At 48.0% G+C, this 23,666-nt stretch overlaps 1 protein-coding gene across 1 annotated transcript; it reads left to right on the forward strand.

Moving 5' to 3' along the window:
- Positions 1-10,007: 10,007 nt before the first annotated feature.
- On the forward strand, positions 10,008-11,513 carry LOC124706174. Its single transcript, XM_047237831.1, has 2 exons — positions 10,008-10,821; positions 10,903-11,513. The coding sequence occupies exons 1-2, from the start codon at positions 10,008-10,010 to the stop codon at positions 11,511-11,513; spliced, it is 1,425 nt and encodes a 474-aa protein (XP_047093787.1).
- The last annotated feature ends 12,153 nt before the right edge of the window (positions 11,514-23,666 follow it).

The raw sequence follows: 23,666 nt of genomic DNA on the forward strand, positions 1-23,666 counted from the left end.
GAATTTAAGTAAAGTAAATGCAAGTAACTAATTTTTTGAATTTTTAGTGTAGAGTGCAAGACAGTAAATAAAACAAACTAGATAAAGTAAATGCAAGTAAACTAATTTTTTTGTGTTTTCGATATAGCAAACAAGATAGCAAATAAAGTAAAACTAGCAACTAATTTTTTTGTATTTTGATTTAGTGCAGCAAACAAAGTAGTAAATAAAATAAAGCAAGACAAAAACAAAGTAAAGAGGTTGAGAAGTGGAGACTCCCCTTGCAGCGTGTCTTGATCTCCCCGGCAACGGCGCCAGAAAATGTGCTTGATGGCGTGTATTTCACACGTTCGTTGGGCAACCCCAAGAGGAAGGTATGATGCGCACAGCAGCAAGTTTTCCCTCGGAAAGAAACCAAGGTTTATCGAACCAGGAGGAGCCAAGAAGCACGTTGAAGGTTGATGGCGGCGGGATGTAGTGCGGCGCAACACCGGGGATTCCGGCGCCAACGTGGAACCTGCACAACACAACCAAACTACTTTGCCCCAACGAAACAGATGAGGTTGTCAATCTCACCGGCTTGCTGTAACAAAGGATTAACCGTATTGTGTGGAAGATGATTGTTTGCAGAAAACAAGTAGAACAAGTATTGCAGATAGATTGTATTTCGAGTAAAGAGAATTGGACCGGGGTCCACAGTTCACTAGAGGTGTCTCTCCCATAAGACGAACAGCATGTTGGGTGAACAAATTACAGTTGGGCAATTGACAAATAAAGAGAGCATGACAATGCACATACATATCATGATGAGTATAGTGAGATTTAATTGGGCATTACGACAAAGTACATAGACCGCCATCCAACCGCATCTATGCCTAAAAAGTCCACCTTCAGAGTTATCATCCGAACCCCTCCAAGTATTAAGTTGCAAGCAACAGACAATTGCATTAAGTATGGTGCGTAATGTAATCAACAACTACATCCTTAGACATAGCATCAATGTTTTATCCCTAGTGGCAACAAGCACAACACAACCTTAGAACTTTCCGTCACTCGTCCCAAGTGTCAATGCGGGCATGAACCCACTATCGAGCATAAGTACTCCCTCTTGGAGTTACAAGCATCTACTTGGCCAGAGCATCTACTAGTAACGGAAAGCATGCAAGATCATAAACAACACATAAGCATAACTTTGATAATCAACATAACAAGTATTCTCTATTCATCGGATCCCAACAAACGCAACATATAGAATTACATATAGATGATCTTGATCATGATAGGCAGCTCACAAGATCCGACAATGATAGCACAATGGGGAGAAGACAACCATCTAGCTACTGCTATGGACCCATAGTCCAGGGGTAGACTACTCACACATCACACCGGAGGCGACCATGGCGGCGTAGAGTCCTCCGGGAGATGATTCCCCTCTCCGGCAGGGTGCCGGAGGCGATCTCCTGGATCCCCCGAGATGGGATCGGCGGCGGCGGCGTCTCTGGAAGGTTTTCCGTATCGTGGTTCTCGGTACTGGGGGTTTCGTCACGGAGGCTTTAAGTAGGCGGAAGGGCAGAGTCAGGGGCCAGGCGAGGGGGCCACACCATAGGGCGGCGCGGGCCCCCCCTGGGCCATGCCGCCACGTGGTGTCGCCACCTCGTGGCCCTACTTCGTGTGTTCTTCGGTCTTCTGGAAGCTCCGTGGAAAAATAGGCCCCTGGGCGTTGATTTCGTCCAATTCCGAGAATATTTCCTTACTAGGATTTCTGAAACCAAAAACAGCAGAAAACAAGAATCGGCACTTCGGCATCTTGTTAATAGGTTAGTTCCAGAAAATGCACGAATATGATATAAAGTGTGCATAAAACATGTAGATAACATCAATAATGTGGCATGGAACATAAGAAATTATCGATACGTCGGAGACGTATCACCTCTTCCTCCCTGAGTTCGATAAACCTTGGGTGATCCACTTAAGGGAAAACTTGCTGCTGTTCTACAAACCTCTGCTCTTGGAGGCCCAACACTGTCTACAGGAAAGGAGGGGGAAAGTAGACATCAGTGTGCCATCTTATGCAGTCTGGAAGCCGATCTTCAAAAACATTTTGAGCACCACGATCCACATGAGTTAGTCAATGAGTTGAAAACTATCTTTGAGACTCATGCGGCCGTGGAATGCTATGAAGCATCGAAACACTTCTTCGACCTGCATGATGGAAGAAGGCAGCTCCGTTAGTGAGCACATGCTCGCCATGACCGGGCATGCGAAGAAACTCAGTGACTTGGGAATAGTGATTCCTAATAGACTGGGGATTAATCGTGTCCTTCAATCACTGCCACCTAGTTACAAGAACTTTGTGATGAATTACAATATGCAGAACATGAACAAAGAATTACCTGAACTCTTCTACATGCTGAAATCTGCTGAGATTGAGATCAAGAAAGAGCACCAAGTGTTGATGGTCAACAAGACCACCAGCTTCAAGAAACAGGGCAAGTCTAAAGGCAAGAACAAGAAGAGTGGCAAGAAAGCTGCCACGCCTCCTGTGAAACCTAAGACTGGCCCTAAGCCTGATGCTGAGTGCTATTACTGCAAGGAGAAGGGACACTGGAAGCGTAATTGCTCCAAGTATTTGGCGGATCCGAAGAGCGGCCTTGTCAAGAAGAAGAAAGAAGGTATATCTGATATACATGTTATAGATGTTTATCTTACCGGTTCTCGTACTAGTACCCGGCTATTTGATACCTGGTTCGGTTGCTCATATTTGTAACTCGAAACAGGAACTAAAGAATAAACGAAGACTACTAAAAGATGAAGTGACCATGCGCGTTGGAAATGGATCCAAAGTCGATGTGATCGCCGTCGGCACACTTCCTCTACATCTACCTTCGGGATTAGTTTTAAGCCTCAATAATTGTTATTTTGTACCCGCGTTGAGCATGAACATTATATCAGGATCTTGTTTAATGCAAGACGGTTATTCATTCAAGTCTGAGAATAATGGTTGTTCTATTTTTATGAATAATATCTTTTATGGTCGAGCACCTGAAAAGAATGGCTTATTTCTGTTAGATCTCGATAGTAGTGATACACATATACATAACATTGATGCTAAGCGAATTAAATTGAATGATAATTCTACTTATATGTGGCACTGTCGTCTTGGTCATATTGGAGTGAAACGCATGAAGAAACTCCATACCGATGGATTACTTGAATCACTTGACTTTGAGTCACTTGATAGATGCGAAGCATGTCTAATAGGAAAAATGACTAAGACTCCATTCTCTCGGTATTATGGAGCGAGCTACCGACTTATTGGAAATCATACATACCGATGTGTGCGGACCAATGAGTGTAGCATCGCGCGGTGGTTATCGTTATGTTCTAACCTTCACAGATGATCCGAGTAGATATGGGTATATCTATTTCATGAAACATAAATCCGAAACTTTTGAGAAGTTTAAGGAATTCCAAAGTGAAGTAGAAAATCAACGTAACAAGAAGATTAAATTTCTACGATCTGATCGCGGAGGTGAATATCTGAGTTATGAGTTTGGCATGTATTTAAAGAAATGCGGAATACTTTCACAATTGACACCGCCAGGAACACCACAACGAAACGGTGTGTCCGAACGTCGTAATCGAACTCTCTTAGATATGGTTCGTTCTATGATGTCTCTTACTGATTTGCCGTTATCATTTTGGAGTTATGCATTAGAGACAGCCGCATTCACTTTAAATAGAGCACCATCAAAATCCGTTGAAACGACACCGTATGAATTATGGTTTAATAAGAAACCTAAGCTGTCGTTCCTGAAAGTTTGGGGTTGCAAAGCCTATGTAAAAAAGTTACAACCGGACAAGCTAGAACCCAAAGCGGAGAAATGCGTCTTCATAGGATACCCTAAGGAAACTATAGGGTACACCTTCTATCACAGATCCGAAGGCAAGATCTTTGTTGCTAAAAACGGAACCTTTCTTGAGAAAGAATTTCTCACTAAAGAAGGGACTGGAAGAAAAGTAGAACTCGATGAGATTGAAGAATCTCTGCTCGTTGATCAGAGTAGCGCAGTACCGGAAGATGTTCCCGTGCCGCCTGCACCGGTAACAGAGGAAGCTAATGATAATGATCATGAAACTTCAAATGAGATAGCTACCGAACCTCGCGGATCGACAAGGGAACGTGCCACTCCGCATTGGTATGATCCTTGTCTAAATGTCATGATTGTGGATAACAATGATGAAGACCCTACGACGTATGAAGAAGCGATGATGAGCCCAGAATCCAACAAATGGCAAGAAGCCATGAAATCCGAAATGGGATCCATGTATGATAACAAAGTATGGACTTTGGTAGACTTACCTGATAGCCGCAAGGCTGTCGAGAATAAATGGATCTTCAAGAGAAAAACAGATGCCGATGGTAATATTACCGTCTATAAAGCTCGACTTGTCGCAAAGGGTTTCGACAAATTCAAGGTGTTGACTACGATGAGACTTTCTCACCTGTAGCGAAGCTAAAATCTGTGAGGATTTTGTTAGCAATAGCTGCATTTTTCGATTATGAGATTTGGCAGATGGATGTCAAAACGGCGTTCCTTAATGGAGACATTGAGGAAGAGTTGTATATGGTACAACCCAAAGGTTTTGTCAATCCTAAAAATGCCGACAAAGTATGCAAACTTCAGCGTTCAATCTATGGACTCGAAGCAAGCATCGAGAAGTTGGAACCGACGCTTTGATAAGGTGATCAACGCCTTCGGGTTTATACAGTGTCATGGAGCGGCCTGTATTTACAAGAAAGTGAGTGGGAGCTCTGTAGCATTCCTGATATTATATGTAGATGACATATTATTGATTGGGAATGATATAGAACTATTAAGCAGTATAAAGGGTTATTTGAATAATAGTTTTTCAATGAAAGACCTTGGTGAAGCATCGTATATATTAGGCATCAAGATTTATAGAGATAGATCAAGACGTCTAATAGGGCTATCACAGAGTACATACCTGGACAAGATTCTAAAGAAGTTTAGAATGGACGAAAGTAAGAAAGGATTCTTACCTATGTTACCAGGCAAGGTCTTGAGTAAGACTCAAGGTCCGGCTACGGCAGAAGAAAGAGAAAGGATGAGTCAGATCCCCTATGCCTCGGCAATAGGCTCTATCATGTATGCCATGCTATATAGCACATGCTGTTAGTTTGACTAGCAGATATCAAAGTGATCCAGGAATGGAACACTGGACAGCGGTCAAGAATATCCTGAAGTACTTGAAAAGAACTAAGGATATGTTTCTTTGTTATGGAGGTGACCAAGAGCTCGTTGTAACAAGTTACACCGATGCAAGTTGGAACACTGATCCCGATGACTCTAAGTCACGGTCCGGGTACGTGTTTATATTGAATGGTGTCTGCAGTAAGCTGGGCAAGCTCGAAGCGATGCACGGTGGCGAAATCCTCAACGGAATCGGAGTACATAGCAGCTTCGGAGGCTTCATCGAAGCGGTATGGATGAAGAGGTTCATTGTAGAGCTCGGTGTGGTTCCTAGTGCATTGGACCCACTAGTCATCTACTCGTGACAACATGGGTGCCATCGCCAATGCACAAGAACCAAGGTCACACAAGAGGCTGAAGCATATCAAGCTGCGTTATCATTCGATTCGCGAGTACATCGAAGATGGAGAAGTAAAGATTTGCAAAGTACACACTGATCTGAATGTAGCAGATCCGTTGACTAAAGCTCTCCCAAGGGCAAAGCATGACCAACACCAGAATGCCATGGGTGTTAGGTACCTTACAATGTAACCTAGATTATTGACTCTAGTGCAAGTGGGAGACTGTTGGAAATATGCCCAAGAGGCAATAATAAAAGTGGTTATTATATATCTTTATGTTTATGATAAATGTTTATATACCATGCTATAATTGTATTAACCGAAACATTAGTACATGTGTGATATGTAGACAACAAGAAGTCCCTAGTATGCCTCTTAAACTAGCTTTTTGATTAATGGATGATTAGTTTCATAATCATGAACATTGGATGTTATTAATAACAAGATTATATCATTATATGAATGATGTAATGGACACACCCAATTAAGCGTAGCATAAGATCTCGTCATTAAGTTATTTGCTATAAGCTTTCGATACATAGTTACCTAGTCCTTATGACCATGAGATCATGTAAATCACTTATACCGGAAAGGTACTTTGATTACACCAAACGCCACTGCGTAAATGGTTGGTTATAAAGGTGGGATTAAGTATCCGGAAAGTATGAGTTGAGGCATATGGATCAACAATGGGATTTGTCCATCCCGATGACGGATAGATATACTCCGGGCCCTCTCGGTGGAATGTCGTCTAATGTCTTGCAAGCATATGAATAAGTTCATAAGAGACCACATACCACGGTACGAGTAAAGAGTACTTGTCGGAGACGAGGTTGAACAAGGTATAGAGTGATACCGAAGATCAAACCTCGGACAAGTAAAATATCGCGTGACAAAGGGAATTGGTATTGTATGTGAATGGTTCATTCGATCACTAAAGTCATCGTTGAATATGTGGGAGCCATTATGGATCTCCGGATCCCGCTATTGGTTATTGGTCGGAGTGAGTACTCAACCATGTCCGCATAGTTCGCGAACCGTAGGGTGACACACTTAAAGTTGGATGTTGAAATGGTAGAACTTGAATATGGAATGGAGTTCGAATATTTGTTCGGAGTCCCGGATGAGATCCCGGACATCACGAGGAGTTCCGGAATGGTCCGGAGAATAAGATTCATATATAGGATGTCATTTTATGTGAATTAAAATGATGCGGAAGGTTCTATGGAAGGTTCTAGAAGGTTCTAGAAAAGTCCGGAAGAAACCACCAAGGAAGGTGGAGTCCCGGAGGGACTCCACCTCCATGGCCGGCCAACCCTAGTGGGGGAGGAGTCCCAAGTGGACTCCCCCTATGGGGGCCGGCCACCCCCCACATGGAAGGGGGGAATCCCACCCAAGTGGGATTCCCACCTTGGGTAGTTTTCCCTATCACATGGAAGGTTTTGGGTTCGGGTCTTATTCTGAGACTTGTAGTCCAACACTTGGGGCTTCCACCTATATAATGAGGGGCCAAGGGGAGGGGGCCGGCCACCCCAAGACCACAACCTGGCCGCCCCCTTGAGTGGCCGGCCACCCCCTCCCAAACCCTAGCCGCCCCCTCTCCTCCATAGCTCCCGCGTGCTTTAGCGAAGCTCCGCCGGAGTTCTCCACCGCCACCGACACCACGCCGTCGTGCTGTCGGATTCAAGAGGAGCTACTACTTCCGCTGCCCGCTGGAACGGGAGGTGGACGTCGTCTTCATCAACAACCGAACGTGTGACCGAGTACGGAGGTGCTGCCCGTTCATGGCGCCGTGATCAAGATCTTCTACGCGCTTTTGCAAGCGGCAAGTGAACGTCTACCGCAGCAATAAGAGCTTCATCTTGTAGGCTTTGGAATCTCTTCAAGGGTGAGACTCGATAATCCCCTCGTTGCTACCGTCTTCTAGATTGCATATTGGCTTGGATTTCGTGTTCGCGGTAGGAAATTTTTTGTTTTCTATGCAACGTTATCCTACACCTACATGGGCGGCTTCAGATAGGGCCGACTGTGTTAAAAAAAGAAGATAGGGCCGACACAAAGAGAAGGCTTCAATCATTTTTATAGTTCAGATTTTACATTACAATGCCTTTGTTTCGTTTTGCTCTTATTAGTTCGATCCTCATCATCCACGAAAGAAGTTCCACTTTGAATTGAAGGAACTTGCAATGGAAGAAACAAAAATATAGAATTGTGGTTCCATGTGCGGTTAGTTAAGGTCTGGTCTTAACTGGTTGTGTCTGGCAATGACCTTGTTGGAGGCATTGTTTTGAAAGCGGAGACTATCTTCAGGGTGAAAACCTAAGATCTTTGATCGGACGACGACGGTGTTAGAGCATTGTTCCCTTCTTGAAGGCGTCTTTTTTTAGAGTCTGTATTTCAGGTGTTGTCTTGGTGGTGGTTGTATTGTTGTTGTTAGGCCCGAGATACTGTAGCGGGACTTTTGTTTCTTAGTTTTATTTTTATTTTTGGCTGTGTGCATCCGTAGTGCCATTAGGGTGGTGCGTTGTTGCAGAGGCTAGGTGTAATTAGTATCTTTTGATATTAATATATTCCCTTTATCGAAAAAAAGTTCTTGCATGACCTCAATTTTTTTAATTTGAGGCGTCTTTGTCTTATGCAAGGAAGGAAAACCATGATTTTCACATGATTTAAATAGGGAGATAGATTGCAAGTGCATTGGACTTCTCAAAAGAGAAATAAAGGTATGTTTGAGTTCATGTTGAGATTCTTGCGAAATGGAGTACACATGAATAGATTCCACACAAAAATAGGTGTCTTAATCCTATGATCTGAAGGCTTCTCTGGAAGAAATCCTATGGATTAGAATTCTCTCAAATTCGCAAGAGACCATCTTGATCCAATATAGGTGCTTGTGTGTTCTCACTAACCGGTTGGTTCACACAAACATAGTCGCCCAAGACCACTCGAACATGTAGTTTTGGGTTCACACAGATTTGCATGTCCATGCATGCCCACACAACCTACATGAATCAACAAGCATGAGTATAGACATGTAGTAATACCAGTAAGATCGTAAAGTAAAACATAATTCACAATTTCTTTTATGGGAGACCATGCACACTACTAATATCTTAGACCAATCGCAACACAATGTGATCTTATATGCGAATACTTCATGTGTTGTCAATTAATATTTTATGCGATCTAGAGTCATAATGCCTAGTTAATGGACGAGCCATTTTTTGCATCGTTTTTTAAATGACTTATAAACATAGTTTAAAATGTAAAAAAATTGAACAAGTTTTGGTGCTTCAAAACAGCTTTTCACAAGACGTTTCTTTATCTTTTTCACACAAGACACAAAAAATGTTAATTTTTCGCAGAACTTGGCGTGCATACATATAATGTCGACAATTATGTGCAAAAAAATAGATTTTTTTTGACATTTTGAAATGTTTTCTCGGGTACCGGAATCATATGCTCCCATGTTCAAAATTGGTTTTCCGCTAGTTAATTACTTATATTAGTCTTTTTTACAAATATGTTATTGGTTACGTGGTAGTAACAAAAATAGAAAGTACAATATAAGAGATGAGATTCTACTTTCCCATGAGAATGAAACATGGTAGTAAGGTATCTAAAAGAGACCACCAAAAAAGAAGCCATACATGCCACAAATTTGTAGCATTGTTTGAGTTGATGTTACAAATGAACATGCATCAACTTTAAGCTTCTCCAAGGAACTTTCGAAATAAGTTGCACCAGCAAACAACAGTGAGAGTATGCATCTTGAAGTTTCAGTTTTTGAAATAAAAAAGCATGTGTTATTTTGTTATAACTGAATATTTCAAAATGCTTTATATAAACTATTGCATAACATGTCGGCTACTCACAGTACCACACCTCACGAAATTGTTACATCTTTGTTTACAGTTCGTGGAGGCTCCCCAAACCCCCGTGAGATTATTTTTTCACAAAATATCAAAAAAGTTTAATTTTTATCTTAGAAACTTGAATATAGAATTACATATACATGTGCAGTATAAATGGCTAAATTTGTATCAAATATATTACTACCCGTGGTCTGCACCAAAAAGACAACCAATTGAAGCAAAGTAGAGTTATTTTTGGCCTTTTCAAAGCCACCGTTTTCTGATTTTTATGTAGCCAAAAAATATGACGTAGTATTTTACTAAGCAGAAACCTTGAAATATCTAGAGAACATGTGCATCTATATCCACGTAATTTATTTTATATTTTTCTGAAACTTTAAATTATTTTTTGTTTTTAAAATTCGGAATTCACTAGAGCTATCCGGAGCACAAACGCCCCGTTTAGAACGGAAAAAAAAAAACTCAAACAAGACCGAGCGACCATCTCTCCGCTGCATAGGAAAACAGGTGTGCACACCACGCCGGCCAGGAGCGCGATGCCTTCCTCTTCCTCCATCGACCCTTACCATGGCGTCGCCAGCGCCACCGACCTCGATGCCTCCGCCGCCGTTGTGCCGTCGATGCGGCGGGCGGGGCGCGGACGTCCCGAGGAGTTCGCCTCGTTCCTGCGCACGCAAGACGAGGTCGACGCGATCTGCAACGAGCACGGCGTCCCCAAGGAGTTCACTGCGCGCCCCGCCGGCGAGCTGCGCGCGAACTCGAGGCCTCCACCTGGTGCCATCTGCGTGTACTCCCGGGCGCTGGAGGCCGGGATGCCCGTCCCGCTGCATGGCTTCTTCCGCGAGGCGCTCGGCCACTTCGGCCTCGCGCCGACCCAGGTCACGCCCAACGGGTGGCGCATCATGGCAGGCTTCCTCGTCCTGTGTCGCTCCGTCGGCGTGCGGCCGTCGCTCGCAGTGTTCCGGCGCTTCTTCCTGCTGTCCAACGCCAGGCAAAGGCAAGGCTGGTACTTTTTCCGATCCAGGGACAGGGACGGCTCCGGCTTGCGCTTCACGGGGATGCCCCACCCGAACTGGATCTCCTTCAAGTACTGGAAACAAGAGTTCTTCTTCCTCTCGTCGCCGGAGCCGTGGCCTTGCCCCGTGGAGTGGGGCGAGCCATCAAAAAGCTCCTTCGCAAACCCCGTGCTCACCGGCGAGGAAAAGAAATCAGCGGCGAAGCTTCTTCGTGCTCACGGCGGCGGCGCCGTTGATCTAAGGACGTACCTCTGTAACGGCAACCTTGCAGCCGCCATGACGAGCTCTGCATTCGCATTGCTGCCCCCGCCACCGGCGCCTTCTTCCCCTACCTGTATTATTTCCAGTTCCGAAGGTATGTGTACATCGAAATTCCCCTGTTTCACCTAGAGCTGATGACGGTGTTTTGTGTTAGGCATGGATCTTTCTGTCTACCACACGAGGAAGACTATGCTGGCAGAGAAGGCAGCCGCGCAGGCGTCGCCGCCGTTATGCGGGAAGAAGAGGAGCCTGGAGGAAACCAATTACAAGGAGAGTCTGCACCCTGCAATGCTGAACACGGCGCTATCATCCGGCGTGTGCTCGCCACCGCCAGGCTTCTCCCGGAAGACACGACGCTTCCCCAGCAGGCACGACGGAGACGGCACGGGCTGGGTGGCTACACGGGAGCAGCTCGCCCCGGCAAAGCGGGATGCGGAGCAGGGGAAGACGAAGGCCGAGCTCGCCGAGACGGGGGCGGAGCTGTCGAAGGCGACAGCCAGGCTCGCCGCGGCGGAGGCGGAGGTGGTGCAGGCGATGGCAGCGAAGCGGGCAGCAGATGCGGAACATGAGAAGGCGAGGCCCGAGCTCGCCGTGGAAGGGGCGAAGGCCAGACTAGCCGCGGCGAAGTGTGCGCTGGCGGAGGAGCTGGAGAGCGTCAAGGCGGCGGCGGTGCTCCAGCTCTTGCGCTGCGAGGAGCACGTGCGGCGGCGGGCGGAGCATGCGCTGGAGGGCTCTAACTTTGCTTCTACTAAGTCAGGGCCCTGACATAGGCTATATCTACCACCCAAAGCACATCCAACAGTTCTTCTTTGCTTAGTACTACTACCTGTTACTCAACTGAATCGTGTGACAAATCCGGCTGGGCTCTATCATTGTTTAAGGGCATCTCCAACGCGGCGATCCAAACGGACGCGCTGAACCGGGTGACCGCGCGGACACCCGTACAGCGGCCCGCGTCCGCGTGTCCGTTTGGGCTGCACGCTGCGCCCAACGCGGCGACCCAAAAAGCCGCCACGTGGTTCGTCTTCCATGGGCGGCGTTGCGCCATGGCAGGCCTCGACGGGACAGCAAAGGCGGGCGGGAGAACGCGCGAGAAAGTTCCCGCGCGCACCAGGGTTCCCGCCAAGAGCGCATGCGCCGTCGGGAGGAGAACCATGAGCCCAGGCCGCCGGCCGCGTCCGCCTGGAGGCACGGACCGCTATGGAACGTGCCGCCGCGCAGGAGCTCGAGTTGTGCGGGAAGCGGATGGTGCCTCTGCAGGAGGCAGAGCGCGAACGCGCCCAAGCTGCGAGGACGGCAAGGAGGAGGGCGGCCGCTAAGGAACGCAGCAAGAGGGCCACCGAGCCACCCAGCTGGTAAGTTGGAGGGGAATCCTCACACGTACAGGCCGCCACCGTCGAGTGAAATCCACGGCACGGCGGCGAGTCGGCGGCGATGCCGCCGGCCCCGTACGTAGCTAGACTAGTAGTAGGAAGATTTAAGAAAAATGTAATGTCTAATTTTAATGAAGAAAGAAACTATCTCCCTATGACACGCGGGCCAGGGGCGGACAAGGGGCGGACGCGAGCAACTAGCCATTGCGTTAGGCCACGCAAACGTGGCCCAGATTTGGGCCGGCTTTGAATCGTCTCAAACGCCGCCTTCTCCCTGTCTTTGTTTCCCTTTTCCATAGCCGAGAGGCCCTTTCCCCATTGAGGATAGCTCGCAAAAAAATGTTGATATTTTTTTCATAGAAAGAGGGCATCTCCCTGACCACCGTCCTCCTCCTTGTCGTGGCCTTCGTCTTCGTGCTTCTTGTTATCGGTTAGGCCGATCCCAAGCTCGCGGTTAAAGAATCCCACCTCGTCGAGGTAGCCCGCCCGGCGGTGCGGGTCAAACTCCCTAGCTCCAAACGTGAGCCAGTTGTCGGACGCGACCAGTGTTGATAAGCCAACGGGACGGCAAGCTCACATCCCGTCATGACACCGTTCGGTTCTCCTCGAACAACTACCACACGGCGTCGACCGACATGTAGTGGCGCTGGCGTTCTTTCCACCGCGAGACGAGCCAGACGGCCGTGGTTCGAAATTAGGAACGGCCACCCCTTGCCTATGTCTTCGGTGTGATTGAAATCGGGAGGAAACTTAGGAAGGAGTGGCTATGGTGGGGACGCTGGATGTGGGGGAAATGGTCGTGGGATGCTTCCTTTTTAAGCGATTTTTTTAAATACATATTTTTTATAAATTTTACAAATAATATACAATTTCAAAATTTTCTAAATGTTGAACTCGATCGGTCGACAATCGGCCGATCGGTCAATTGTTAACCGATCAGATAAAACATAACATGTGCATAGCCTGGTCGGCAGCTAGTGTGCCGATCGGCCACCTGTCCGCCGATGGGCCGCTATCCGCCCATAATATTTGAAAATCGCGTATTAGTTATAAAAATGCTGAAAAACGTATAATTTAAAAAAATCGCTCCTTACATGGATGCTCATACTATGAGATGAAGGGAACTCGCGACAGGCAAGGGAAAGAGATGAAAGAACATTTTGGCGGTAAACTCAGCACATCACTGCCTCTTCCCTCCAAAACTGAGCAGCAACAGCAGCAACTAGTACTAAGCCCAGGAGAACCGTTAGATAAGCTTTGTGTGGTGGATGTAGCCTATATCAGGGTCCTGACTTCGTAGAAGCAAAGTTAGACGAGCCGGCTCCGCGCTGGAGGGGTACCGGCGCTGGCGAACTGCTCGTGCTCCGGCTGCTCGTGTCGCTTGGTTAGCTCGGTGATCACATGTTTTTGACTGGAATTGTTCTTCAGGACCGAAAATGCGTCACTTATGAAATGGGGCGCAAGTAAAATTTGAGTCATTGCATGTCATTGGGATGTCCACCAGTGAGGACCGCACATGTGACTACTCATACCAGAAAATTCCCTTCTCCAACTACACTACAAATTGAAAAAACGAGCACAACTTTCACGGAACAAATGTAAATGAGATTTTGTTTGCATATTTGACTTCCTCGCGACGAGCTCGTCAAAATGAGTCTAATATTTAATATTTTAAAATTTATTTCGTGACCTACATCTATAGAGTCCTCTATTATTTGCGCATGAAGTTCCTATGACATGACTATGTAATCCTGCGATATAGCATGCTGAATTTATAGAGTCCGTCCAAATTTATTAGATGGTACAGACAGTTCTATCAAAAGTACTGTTAGTTTTACACATATGATAGCTGTTGATTCTCTTTTCATGTGGAGCCGCGCCTGACCAAATATCAAGACACATAAGTAACACGAACGCTTCAGGACTTCAGGTTCCGTTCATCGGCGGAGCGGATGTGGAGCCGTGCCGACCGAATCTCAAGACACATAAGTAACACGAACACTTCAGAACTTCAGGTTCCGTTCATCGGCGGAGCGTCAGTGGAGATCAGGAGCACATCTTTGCCTGATCAACTCAATGCGCTCAGCTACTCTACGCATACGACACGTGGCACTGATGTACTCAGAACGGTTCTGTCTTGGACATCATTTCGCTAGTGAGAGCATCTCAAACTAGGTAAAACAGAATAATAACTATCGATTTACGAGTTTAGTTTAAAAAAAGTGCAAATCAAAAAAGTGCAAATCAGTAACCCTAAATACGTTCGCCCAATTTTTTTTACATGTCACACCCGAAAATCCAACTCGGTCTGTATTTGTAGGGGCTGAAAGAGCGAACTGAACACGAACCTCTACTCGCGGCGTGCTGAAATTTTAGATCGAACTAACTGCTCCCGCCGGTATAGTCGTCGGAATCCAACCAAATTCACTGGAATCCAACTAAATTCTAGCGAGCTCACGGCGGCGTGGGGTGGCGCGGGGCAGGGCGAGCTCGCTGCGGTGTGGGGCGGGGTGAGCTCGTGGGGGGCGTGAGCTCACGCGGGGCGGGGTGAGCTCGCTGCGAGGCGACATGGGCTGGGCGGAGCGGGCGGGGCCAGGGCCGAGGCGGGGCGACGCGGGTGGGGTGGAGCGGGCGGGGCCGAGGCAGGGCGGGGTGGGGTGGATCCGGAACGGGGCGGGCGGCGTGGACCTCGGCCGGACGTGGGTGGATGGAGCAAGGAAGAAGAAGAAGAAGGCAAGGGAACAAAAGAGAACTGACATGTGGGTCTAGTGGCATATTTAGGAATATGCTTTTTACAGTTTTAATTTACGGGCGTAAACACGAGTTCAGTGGCATGAACTCGCATTTTACAGTTCGTATATTTACGGGCTCTGCTAGAGATGCTAGAATCGTTTCGTGATCCTTCAAGTAGTACCGAAATGCAAACTTTCGTCATAACCGACCTTGAGTCTATAAAAAAAAAGTTTTCTCATTTTATTATATAGCAAATTGAAGTATTATTTGATGAAAATTACATAGGTAACTGAACTAATTATCCATGTTCATGATTTTAAAGATTTTACAAAAACTTACAATGAAAAAAAGATTGTTGCCTTTGTGTACATTGATTGTTGTCTGAGCTTCATTGAGGAAAAGCCTAGGTCTTAGAGCATCTTCAGCCTTGTCTCGTTCCCTAAACGGCGTCAGATCGAACGTTGGGGGACGTGTTTTCTTCGTGCCGCCTTTGGGGGACGTCGCTCTCCAGCCGCGTCCTTCAAACACGTCCCCTAAACATAAATTCAAATAGTTTACATTCAAAAGAGATCGTTTCCGCTGAAGTCGTTGCAATCAAAGTAGCCGCGATCAAAGTACTGGACGCACGATCATATTACAGACCGGTGGTGCAAGCTAAACATAAATTAGTAAATGGGGTTCGGTGACGCCTGCGGCACCGACGGCGCATCCTGAGTCGATGTAGGCCCGTCGAGCACGACGACCTCGTCTGCTCCGTCGCTGAGGCCAAGACCGACGCCGATGTCGATGTCACCGAGGATTATGCCTTTGTAGAAGTTGTGTGGCGCCAGCATCCGGGGAAACATTCCAGATGTCGATGCGGTCAGTAGGGACATGTCCTCCCTGCGTTTCTTGAGCTTCATCTTCTCTTCTTGCCTCTTGAGCAGGGTCGAGGAGACCTCGGTGAGGCACTGTGTGATCAACGCCTCCGACTTCTTCTCCTGCTCCACCACTCGCCGTCCCCTCCGCTCCGTCATCGACAGCTTGCGCCGCAGGCAGTCTTGCTCCCACCTTTTGTCGGTCCAGACTTTCGGCTTCTTCCTTGCCACCGGCACCTCCCGCGGCTTCGCGAAGAGCACCTTCAGCCCTTTCGTCGCTGCCTGTTTTCCCGACGGCTTGGTGGGCATTTTTTGGGGCCTGCCGGCGGTGCCATGGATGAGAGAGAGTAGCGACGACGGGAGGGAGAAATGAATCGGCGGGAGAGGCGGTGAAATCTTTTGGGAGGGTAGAAATGTGCGGCTGGAGGGCCGGTTGTTGCGGGAGAGGCGCGATGTGGCGGGAGGGGGTGGAATTTTTATGTGTCGCTGACGCGTCGGGCTCGCCACTCCCCGCATCGCTTCTCGTTGTGTCCGGCGCGCCCGGAGCATCCCCTGTGGACTGGGGACGGGCTTAGGACGCCGAACACCGTATTGGACCGCACCGGACGGAAGTAGGCTCTGGGACACGTGATTGGAAAAGAAAAAATGACTAACGCGTCACAAATAGTTTTGGGGGACGTGACCCGAAGATGCTCTTAGATTGTTGTTTCATCTTGGCTGGCAAGCATGGCGTAGACAAAATGGGGGCTTTTAGATGTTATCTTTAAGGACCGTGGTTCCTTTGGTTTTTAAGGACCGATGTTATGTTTAAATTGAGAGTTGTGATAATGTTGGTAAAAACTATGTCTTGTTAGATTTGCTCATGTTATGGGTTAGTAGTCTTGCGAGTTCCATTAACCAGTTTGAGATGGATGTTTCCGTGTTATTCACTTCTTCTGAGATGATTGCTTTGTCCATTTTATTATTTTGTGCTTCGGCATTGGTGTTGTACCATTCATTCTGCTTGTTCATTTACTTCATTTTTTTTTTTGGCTTCACTAGTACCTGACTATCGAGTGGTAGGCAATAGTAATGTTCCCTTGAAATTTATGTATACCAAAGAGTACCATGTTCAAGTTGTCTTCATAGAACACTAATTTATGTCATGCTTTGCACATGTTTTCCCCATTTTTTCCCTACCTTCTTTTACTTGCGCAATATACCCGGTTTCTGCATAACTAAGATGCACACAGTTGCACAAAAAATTCATTACAAAACCACAAAAGGTGTTCAAAGAGAGAAAACAAAGTTCATAGAACAATAAAAAGACTAGCTAGGTGTTTTTCACTAGCTAGGTGTTTTTCCGTACTTATGTTGTTGTTATGACTTTATCTAGACCGTTTTGTTGTTTTCATGTGTGAGAAATAATATATAAATATTCTATTGTATACATAAGCTTTTTCCCATATGAACATCCAATTCGTGTATACATCCAAATTCCAAAAACGATTTGGACTTAGGTCATCTCCAGCGGAGCGACCGTTTGCGTCCGCCTTGATCGAAAATGCGTCTGGCACCCTCTCCAGCGGCGCGACGCAAAGTGACCGGCCGTCCTTAGAGACGCAAACCTGCCGCGTGGATGCGCAAAGTGTCCGCTCGCGTCTCCACCGGGCCCGCCTGGCAGCGAGTCTGCATCGCGGGCATCGCTTCGGTGGTCAGCGCTTCCGCGTCTGCGCCGCAGCCTTCGCCATCAATGGCACGGCTGCCTGTGTCTGCGCGCGCACTGGCGGGCGGCGGCTGGGTTTCTGCGCCGCCTTCAATGGCATCGTATCCCGCGCGCGGCCGCCCTTAAAAGACCACCGGCCGCGTTCCTCCTTCGCCCACACCTCCACACGCACCACCACCGCCGCAGCGCCATGGGGAAGAAGAACGACTTCGAGGCCTCCGGCAGCGGCATCAAGAGGGTGCCGCTCCCCGTCACGCTGGGGAGGCTAATGCACGGCAAATGGTTGCCGTGTGAGGCCTGGTCCGGCGTGCAACTGCCTGGCGGCTGGCGGCTTAGCTGCCACCGAGTGCCCACCCCTTTAGTCCCTGCGCGCGAGCCTGACCGGACCTCGGAGATCCGACGAAGGAGGCGGTACCTGCCGCCGGACCTCCGCGCCGGTCCGGCGTACGCCATCGACTCCGACAGTTGGCGTACGTATCTGTCGACCGAGACGGATAAGAAAAGAAGGGTGGGCTTCATGGGCGACAGGGATTTCCCTTCGCGGCGGCACCGCCGACTCGTCCACGAAGACAGGAGGCGCCGACGCATCGTCAGCAGGCGCCGACACGCGCGCAGTACAACGACGACGACGCCTACGCCGCCTACGACGATGAGGACGACTACATCGAGGCGCTCGCGTACCATAACGAGGAGGTGAAGGACGACAGCGACGACTACGTCGCGGCCGTCTTCCACGAATGGCAGCAGGCCATGGAGGAGGGCCGCAATTTCGAGTTCCCGGAGAATATGACGGACGACGAGATGGCGAAGCTCGGCGTCCTCGTCTCCGAGAACGACGCGCCTGTGCAGCCGCCGCTGCCCCGCTACGCCACCGGCGTCATGCCGCCGGGTCTGTCGGAGGATGAAGCCCTTCGACAGGCGCTACAGGACTCGGCGGCGCCACAACCGCCGCCGTACAACCCCTGGGCTCCTCCTCCACAGCCGCAGCCCTGGACGCCTCCTCCACCGCCGCCACAGCCGTATCCCTGGGCGGCTCCACCGCCGCCACAGCCGCAGCCCTGGGCGCCTCCACCGCCGCCACAACCGCGCGTCCGGCGTACGCTCCCCCGGATGGCAACTGGCCGTGGGCGATACCGGAGCTCATCGTGCTCGACAACGACGACGAGCAGCAGTATGCGTTAGGTTTTTTTTTCATGTTTTAACTATGTAAATTATGTTTCATGTTTAAAAGAAATGATTCGGCAAAAAAATGGGTCGTGCCGCTGGAGCCACCCCGACGCGAACGGACGTGCGGTCGATTTCGACCATTTCGACCGACGCAAACGGACGCGCGCGGACACTAAAATGCGTCGCGCCGCTGGAGATGCCCTTAGGAGACACTCTTTGATTCTAACGGAAAATGCCATGCACATCGAAACAACTGCTTTCGTATTGGAGGCCAATTCCAAAACCACACAGATTTGCTTTCGTATTGGATTCAGTTCCACACTTGAATACATACATTCAAACAAAGCAGGTCTCTTGGGCACTAGACAGGTGTGAGTCTCAGCGTCTATAAAACAAAAGAAAAACAAGTGGCGCCTCTAAAAAGAAAAACGAACTGTTCGTCCCGCGAACGGCGCAAATAGTAACAATCCATGTCTGATCTCTCCGCGTGAATTCTCTACCCAATACGTGCATGTAGCATGGGCGCGCACAGCAGCATCTCTGCTCGAAAAAAGATGCCCACAAGTTTGGGCGATTGGCTCAGCTCTGTCGTGGGCAGCATGTGACCTGTGAGCGGTGAGCCTGACCAACTGCACACTGCTCATTTCCGTTTTTTTGCTAGGTCCATTGTGGTTAATGTCACAAATTGTGGACTGCCAAGCTGCACCAGACTAGCAATTTCTACGGGTAACTTATTTGAATAACGTGGGCCCCACTTGATACGTGTCGACCACCTAGCTTGTGGCTGCTCACAAGGCCAATAAGCTGGTCAGCAACTTTAGCAGACCCCTTAACCATGGGCCTTAAAATCGTGGATAAAAGACAGGGTAAACACGTTTTACAGGGTGAAAATGCATAGCACAGATTAGATCCTGCAAAATGAGACAGTAAAACAATATATTCCAGAATATGTAGATTTACTGTATGATTTTGCGGCGTCTGATCTGCCACAACTGTCGCAGACATCAATGTAAACCATAAACACAAGTTTTTGCAATGTTGCAACAAGTTCCGACAATAGGCAATAGTTTTAGCATCGAAAATGATAGTTAGTCCACGCAATCAACCATTAAACACGTCGCACTAGTACTCGGCATGCCAAAAGGATCATCACGATGCAGAATGACGCAAGATCAAGCATCACCATCCTTGCCAAGTAACTCAGATGCATCACCACCGCCACGCGCCGGATCATCACCACCACTCCCACTGCCACCACTAGCCAGAGCACCGCCACCACCACTTGCTCGAGCAGCACGAGCCATATATGCTTCTTTCTTCTTTGCAAGATCTTTATCCTCACCAAATCCTACCACTCTCTTGTGTAGGCATCCATGGTAGACGGATCCATCATCATTGTCTTGTTCTCTTCAGCAATGACCTCCACCATGGCCCACTTCTCCTCGGCACTTGCTCTACTCTCCTCCACTGCGGTGTTGTGCTTTTCTCATCTTCCCGGAGTGATTCCCACCATGCTTGCTTCTCTTGGCCTTTCTTCTCCATGACCGTATTTGCTTCCAACGTTTTGTTCACCGAATTCTCATTGGACTTCATCATGTCGTCGATCTTATCCCTCAAACTTTATGCATCATCTTGCTTCTTGAGATTTTCCTTTTCCGTCTTGTTTTCATCCGGCCTTCTCCTGTTTATCCCTGACGAGATCAGATCATCCTCCAATTGGAAAAAATACCCCCTAACCGGTGGAGCTTATTGCCCTCTCAACTTCCCCTTGTGCATTGTTTTCAATTTGTAGGAGAGAATTGCAATGGAACAATGCACAATGAACTCACATAGTCATCAATACAGGTGCCACTTGGAGGGGCATTCCTCACTTGATACATGTAACCGGTCCATCGGCTAGAAGAATTTTTGATGACTTCCCAACGAACATGCAGCGACCCATACGTGTGTGGTGGTGTGGAAGTAAGGATGGCAATGGAGCGGGTTTGGACGGATATAGTAAAACCAGATCCATGCCCAAATCCATCAGCCTCGCTCTGCTCCGCCCACGAAAGTATTCATGGGCATGGATGTCGCCCCAAATCCAAATCCGGTGGATACCTGGATATCCATGGATATCCATGCCCATAAAATTTGAGTACCATGTCAACAATATTTCACTTGCATTTCATCAATAATAAGCTAACATGATACTTGGGCAGCATTTCGACATTATTTCAGTAGCATTTCAGCCGTAATTATGTCGACAATTCATAGGAATATCAAAGCAACAATATATCACATTACCGAAGAGGCGGAGCAATCAACGAAGATCCACAGTCAATGCGGCCGATGGAAGCCCTACCAGCACAAGGCGGTTCCGTGATTATTTAGAGTATAAAATCATTAAGGCTTAAATTAAGGGTTTGGTAATTTGGGCCTAAAAAGAACAGCCAATCGTATGTAAAATCGCATGTGTCACTAACATGTGGGTCCCACATGCCAGTTGGATATCCATCGAATATCCATGGAGCAAAAGCTCTGCCCGTGCCCGCTCCATGAATTATCGGATATCCGCCCCATGAAATCCGTGGACACAACCAACCCTCCATACCCGTGCCCAGCGGGTCGAATATCCGTGGATACCCGGATCCATGGATAAAATTGCCATCGTGATGTGGAAGCTAGAAGAGGTATGAAGTACAAGAACTTGCCCGCAATCCGTTGTCAATATCGCTTTCCGGTTAGATCGGCGAATCACCGCTCATGTAGTACCACTAAAGAATCGACATCAAAAGAAGCATCAACACATTGAGGTTCACCTTAACATGACCAGGAGGAGGTTTAGATCCTCCAAATTTCATTATTGGGCTTTGATGAGTGAGTTGCACTGTACGTAGTTCGCTGTCAGCACAACTATTGACGTCATCGTCCTGATCGGTAAGTGAATCTTCTCACCTTGGACATGTTGATGATCAGTAAGTGAATATTCTCACCTTTGACATGTTGTCGCCTCTCCCATATTAAGTAATGTTCGATATCCTTTGATTTAATGTGACACCACAACAACACACGCGTTTTATGCTAGTTATTAGCAAAGATAAGGATAACATGAAACCATATGGTTAGGGCGGACCAAAATGCGTCGAGCCACTAGGATGCCCCTAACCCAAACAAACGTTGATGGCCAGATGGTCGTTTTTGTGTCCGCGACTCAATTTAAACGGATCAAAACGGCTAATTTTGGTATCCAAAATAGATTGTACCGCTTAAGATAATCTAATATACTCTCTCCGTCCTTATATTAGTGGACATCTAGCCCTAAATTTTATCTATAAAAGAGTCTTTCCAATGCACTTTAATTTTTTCTCTTTCATCGCACGGAAATCAAAACCACTAATGTTAATCACATATCCTTCTTGTTTTTTACATGCACTAAGCTTATTGGAGGTGAAAGAATTAAGGAAGAGAGATGCATGTTTTCAATGTATTTTTTTATTTTACTTCATAATTTGTTTTAAAAAACTTGCATGTACACTTATTTGTGGACGGAGAGAATATACTCAACACATAATTTCAAAATGGACTCTAGTAGTACTACCTTCGATTCAAGGAATAAGCTGTCCTCGTTTTATGTGCTTTTCGTTTGACTAAGTATTACTTTAAATATATAAAGATTATTTGTATAAAATTAACATCATTAGAAAGTGTTTTTCAATACAAATCTAACGATACTAATTACATAGTATAATATAACCAAGATTTTGTTGCTCAATTTTTATGGTCAAAGTACGTCTTGGAATACGCGTGCGTCTTATTCCTTGGGACGGAGGTAGTATTAAAAAAAATGTTGATCCCATTAAGGTATGTTCGCGCGAAATGTTGCAGGTGCATGTGATCGTGCGGCTCCCACTCGCTAGCAGCAGACCGATTGCCTCTACGCGAAAAGAGATGCCCACTCAGCTAGCTCTCTGTGATGGGCAGTGTCCTGTGGGTGAGCCTGCTCAGATGCAGACTTGCCATTTTCGTGCTAGGAAGTACTCCATCGCCGGCGACTGGCCGGCATCACAGAAGCAGGAATTTCTACGGACAACTGATTTGGAAAACGTGGGTCCCACATGATACGTGTTGAGGAGCCAGCTCGTGGCTGCTCACACGACTACGGTCAGCAGGTCGGCCAATAGTGTCGTCAAAACTCATCAAAGACACAAGATTAGCCATTGACGCCTCGTTAATCCAACCGTGTTGACAGCATCGCAAGCGCAAAAGCCCGCGGACGGACTCCTCTACTTCCGTCCTACGCCGCAGCACACGCACAAGCACAGCCGCCATGGTATCCTCATCATCCTGGTCACCGGGTCCTAGCCTCGACGAACCCACCTACGACCGGCATCTCCGCACCAGCGCCGACGGCAGCGACGGCATCTCGCCCTCCCGGCGGTCGAGGCTGCGCACCCAAGAAACCCTAAGGGCCATCTGCAGGAAGTACTCTATCCCCGACAACTTCACCCCGGTCATCGCCGGCGACCGGTCCCCGCGAGCGCCACCTCCCGGATCCGTTGTCGTGTATGCCGACGCGCTTGAAGCCGGGATGCGCCTGCCCCTCCACCCCTTCTACGTCACGGTGCTCAGCCACTACGGGATCGCCCCGGGCCAGCTCATGCCCAACGGGTGGCGCGCCCTGGCCGGATTCGTCGTGCTCTCCCACTTCACCGGCGTGCCTCCGTCGCTGGCTGTGTTCAGGCACTTCTTCTCGCTCTGCGGCTTCCCGCACAAGCACTACTCCTTCAGCGGCAATGATGGCGTCGGCTTACTCTTCCGACAGCTCAACCTCAAGAATCCTGGGTGGAAGGAGGAGTATTTCTTCCTGTCGTCCACGGCGCCGTGGCCGTGTCCCGTGCAATGGTGGGGTCATTATAGGTCCTCCAATTTCCAGCAGGTGCTCACCCGCACGGAGGAGGTAGTGGCGGCTGACCTCCTGCGCGCTCGAGGCGCCTCCCCGATTGATATAAGGATGTATCTCCACGAGACCAACATGTCCAAGGCCAGCATCATCCGGCCACCATCGCCGATGCCAACTCTTCAAGGTGGGTTTTCCAGCTTT

The sequence above is a fragment of the Lolium rigidum genome, chromosome 1 (genome assembly GCF_022539505.1).
Source record: "Lolium rigidum isolate FL_2022 chromosome 1, APGP_CSIRO_Lrig_0.1, whole genome shotgun sequence".
Lineage (NCBI taxonomy): Eukaryota > Viridiplantae > Streptophyta > Magnoliopsida > Poales > Poaceae > Lolium > Lolium rigidum.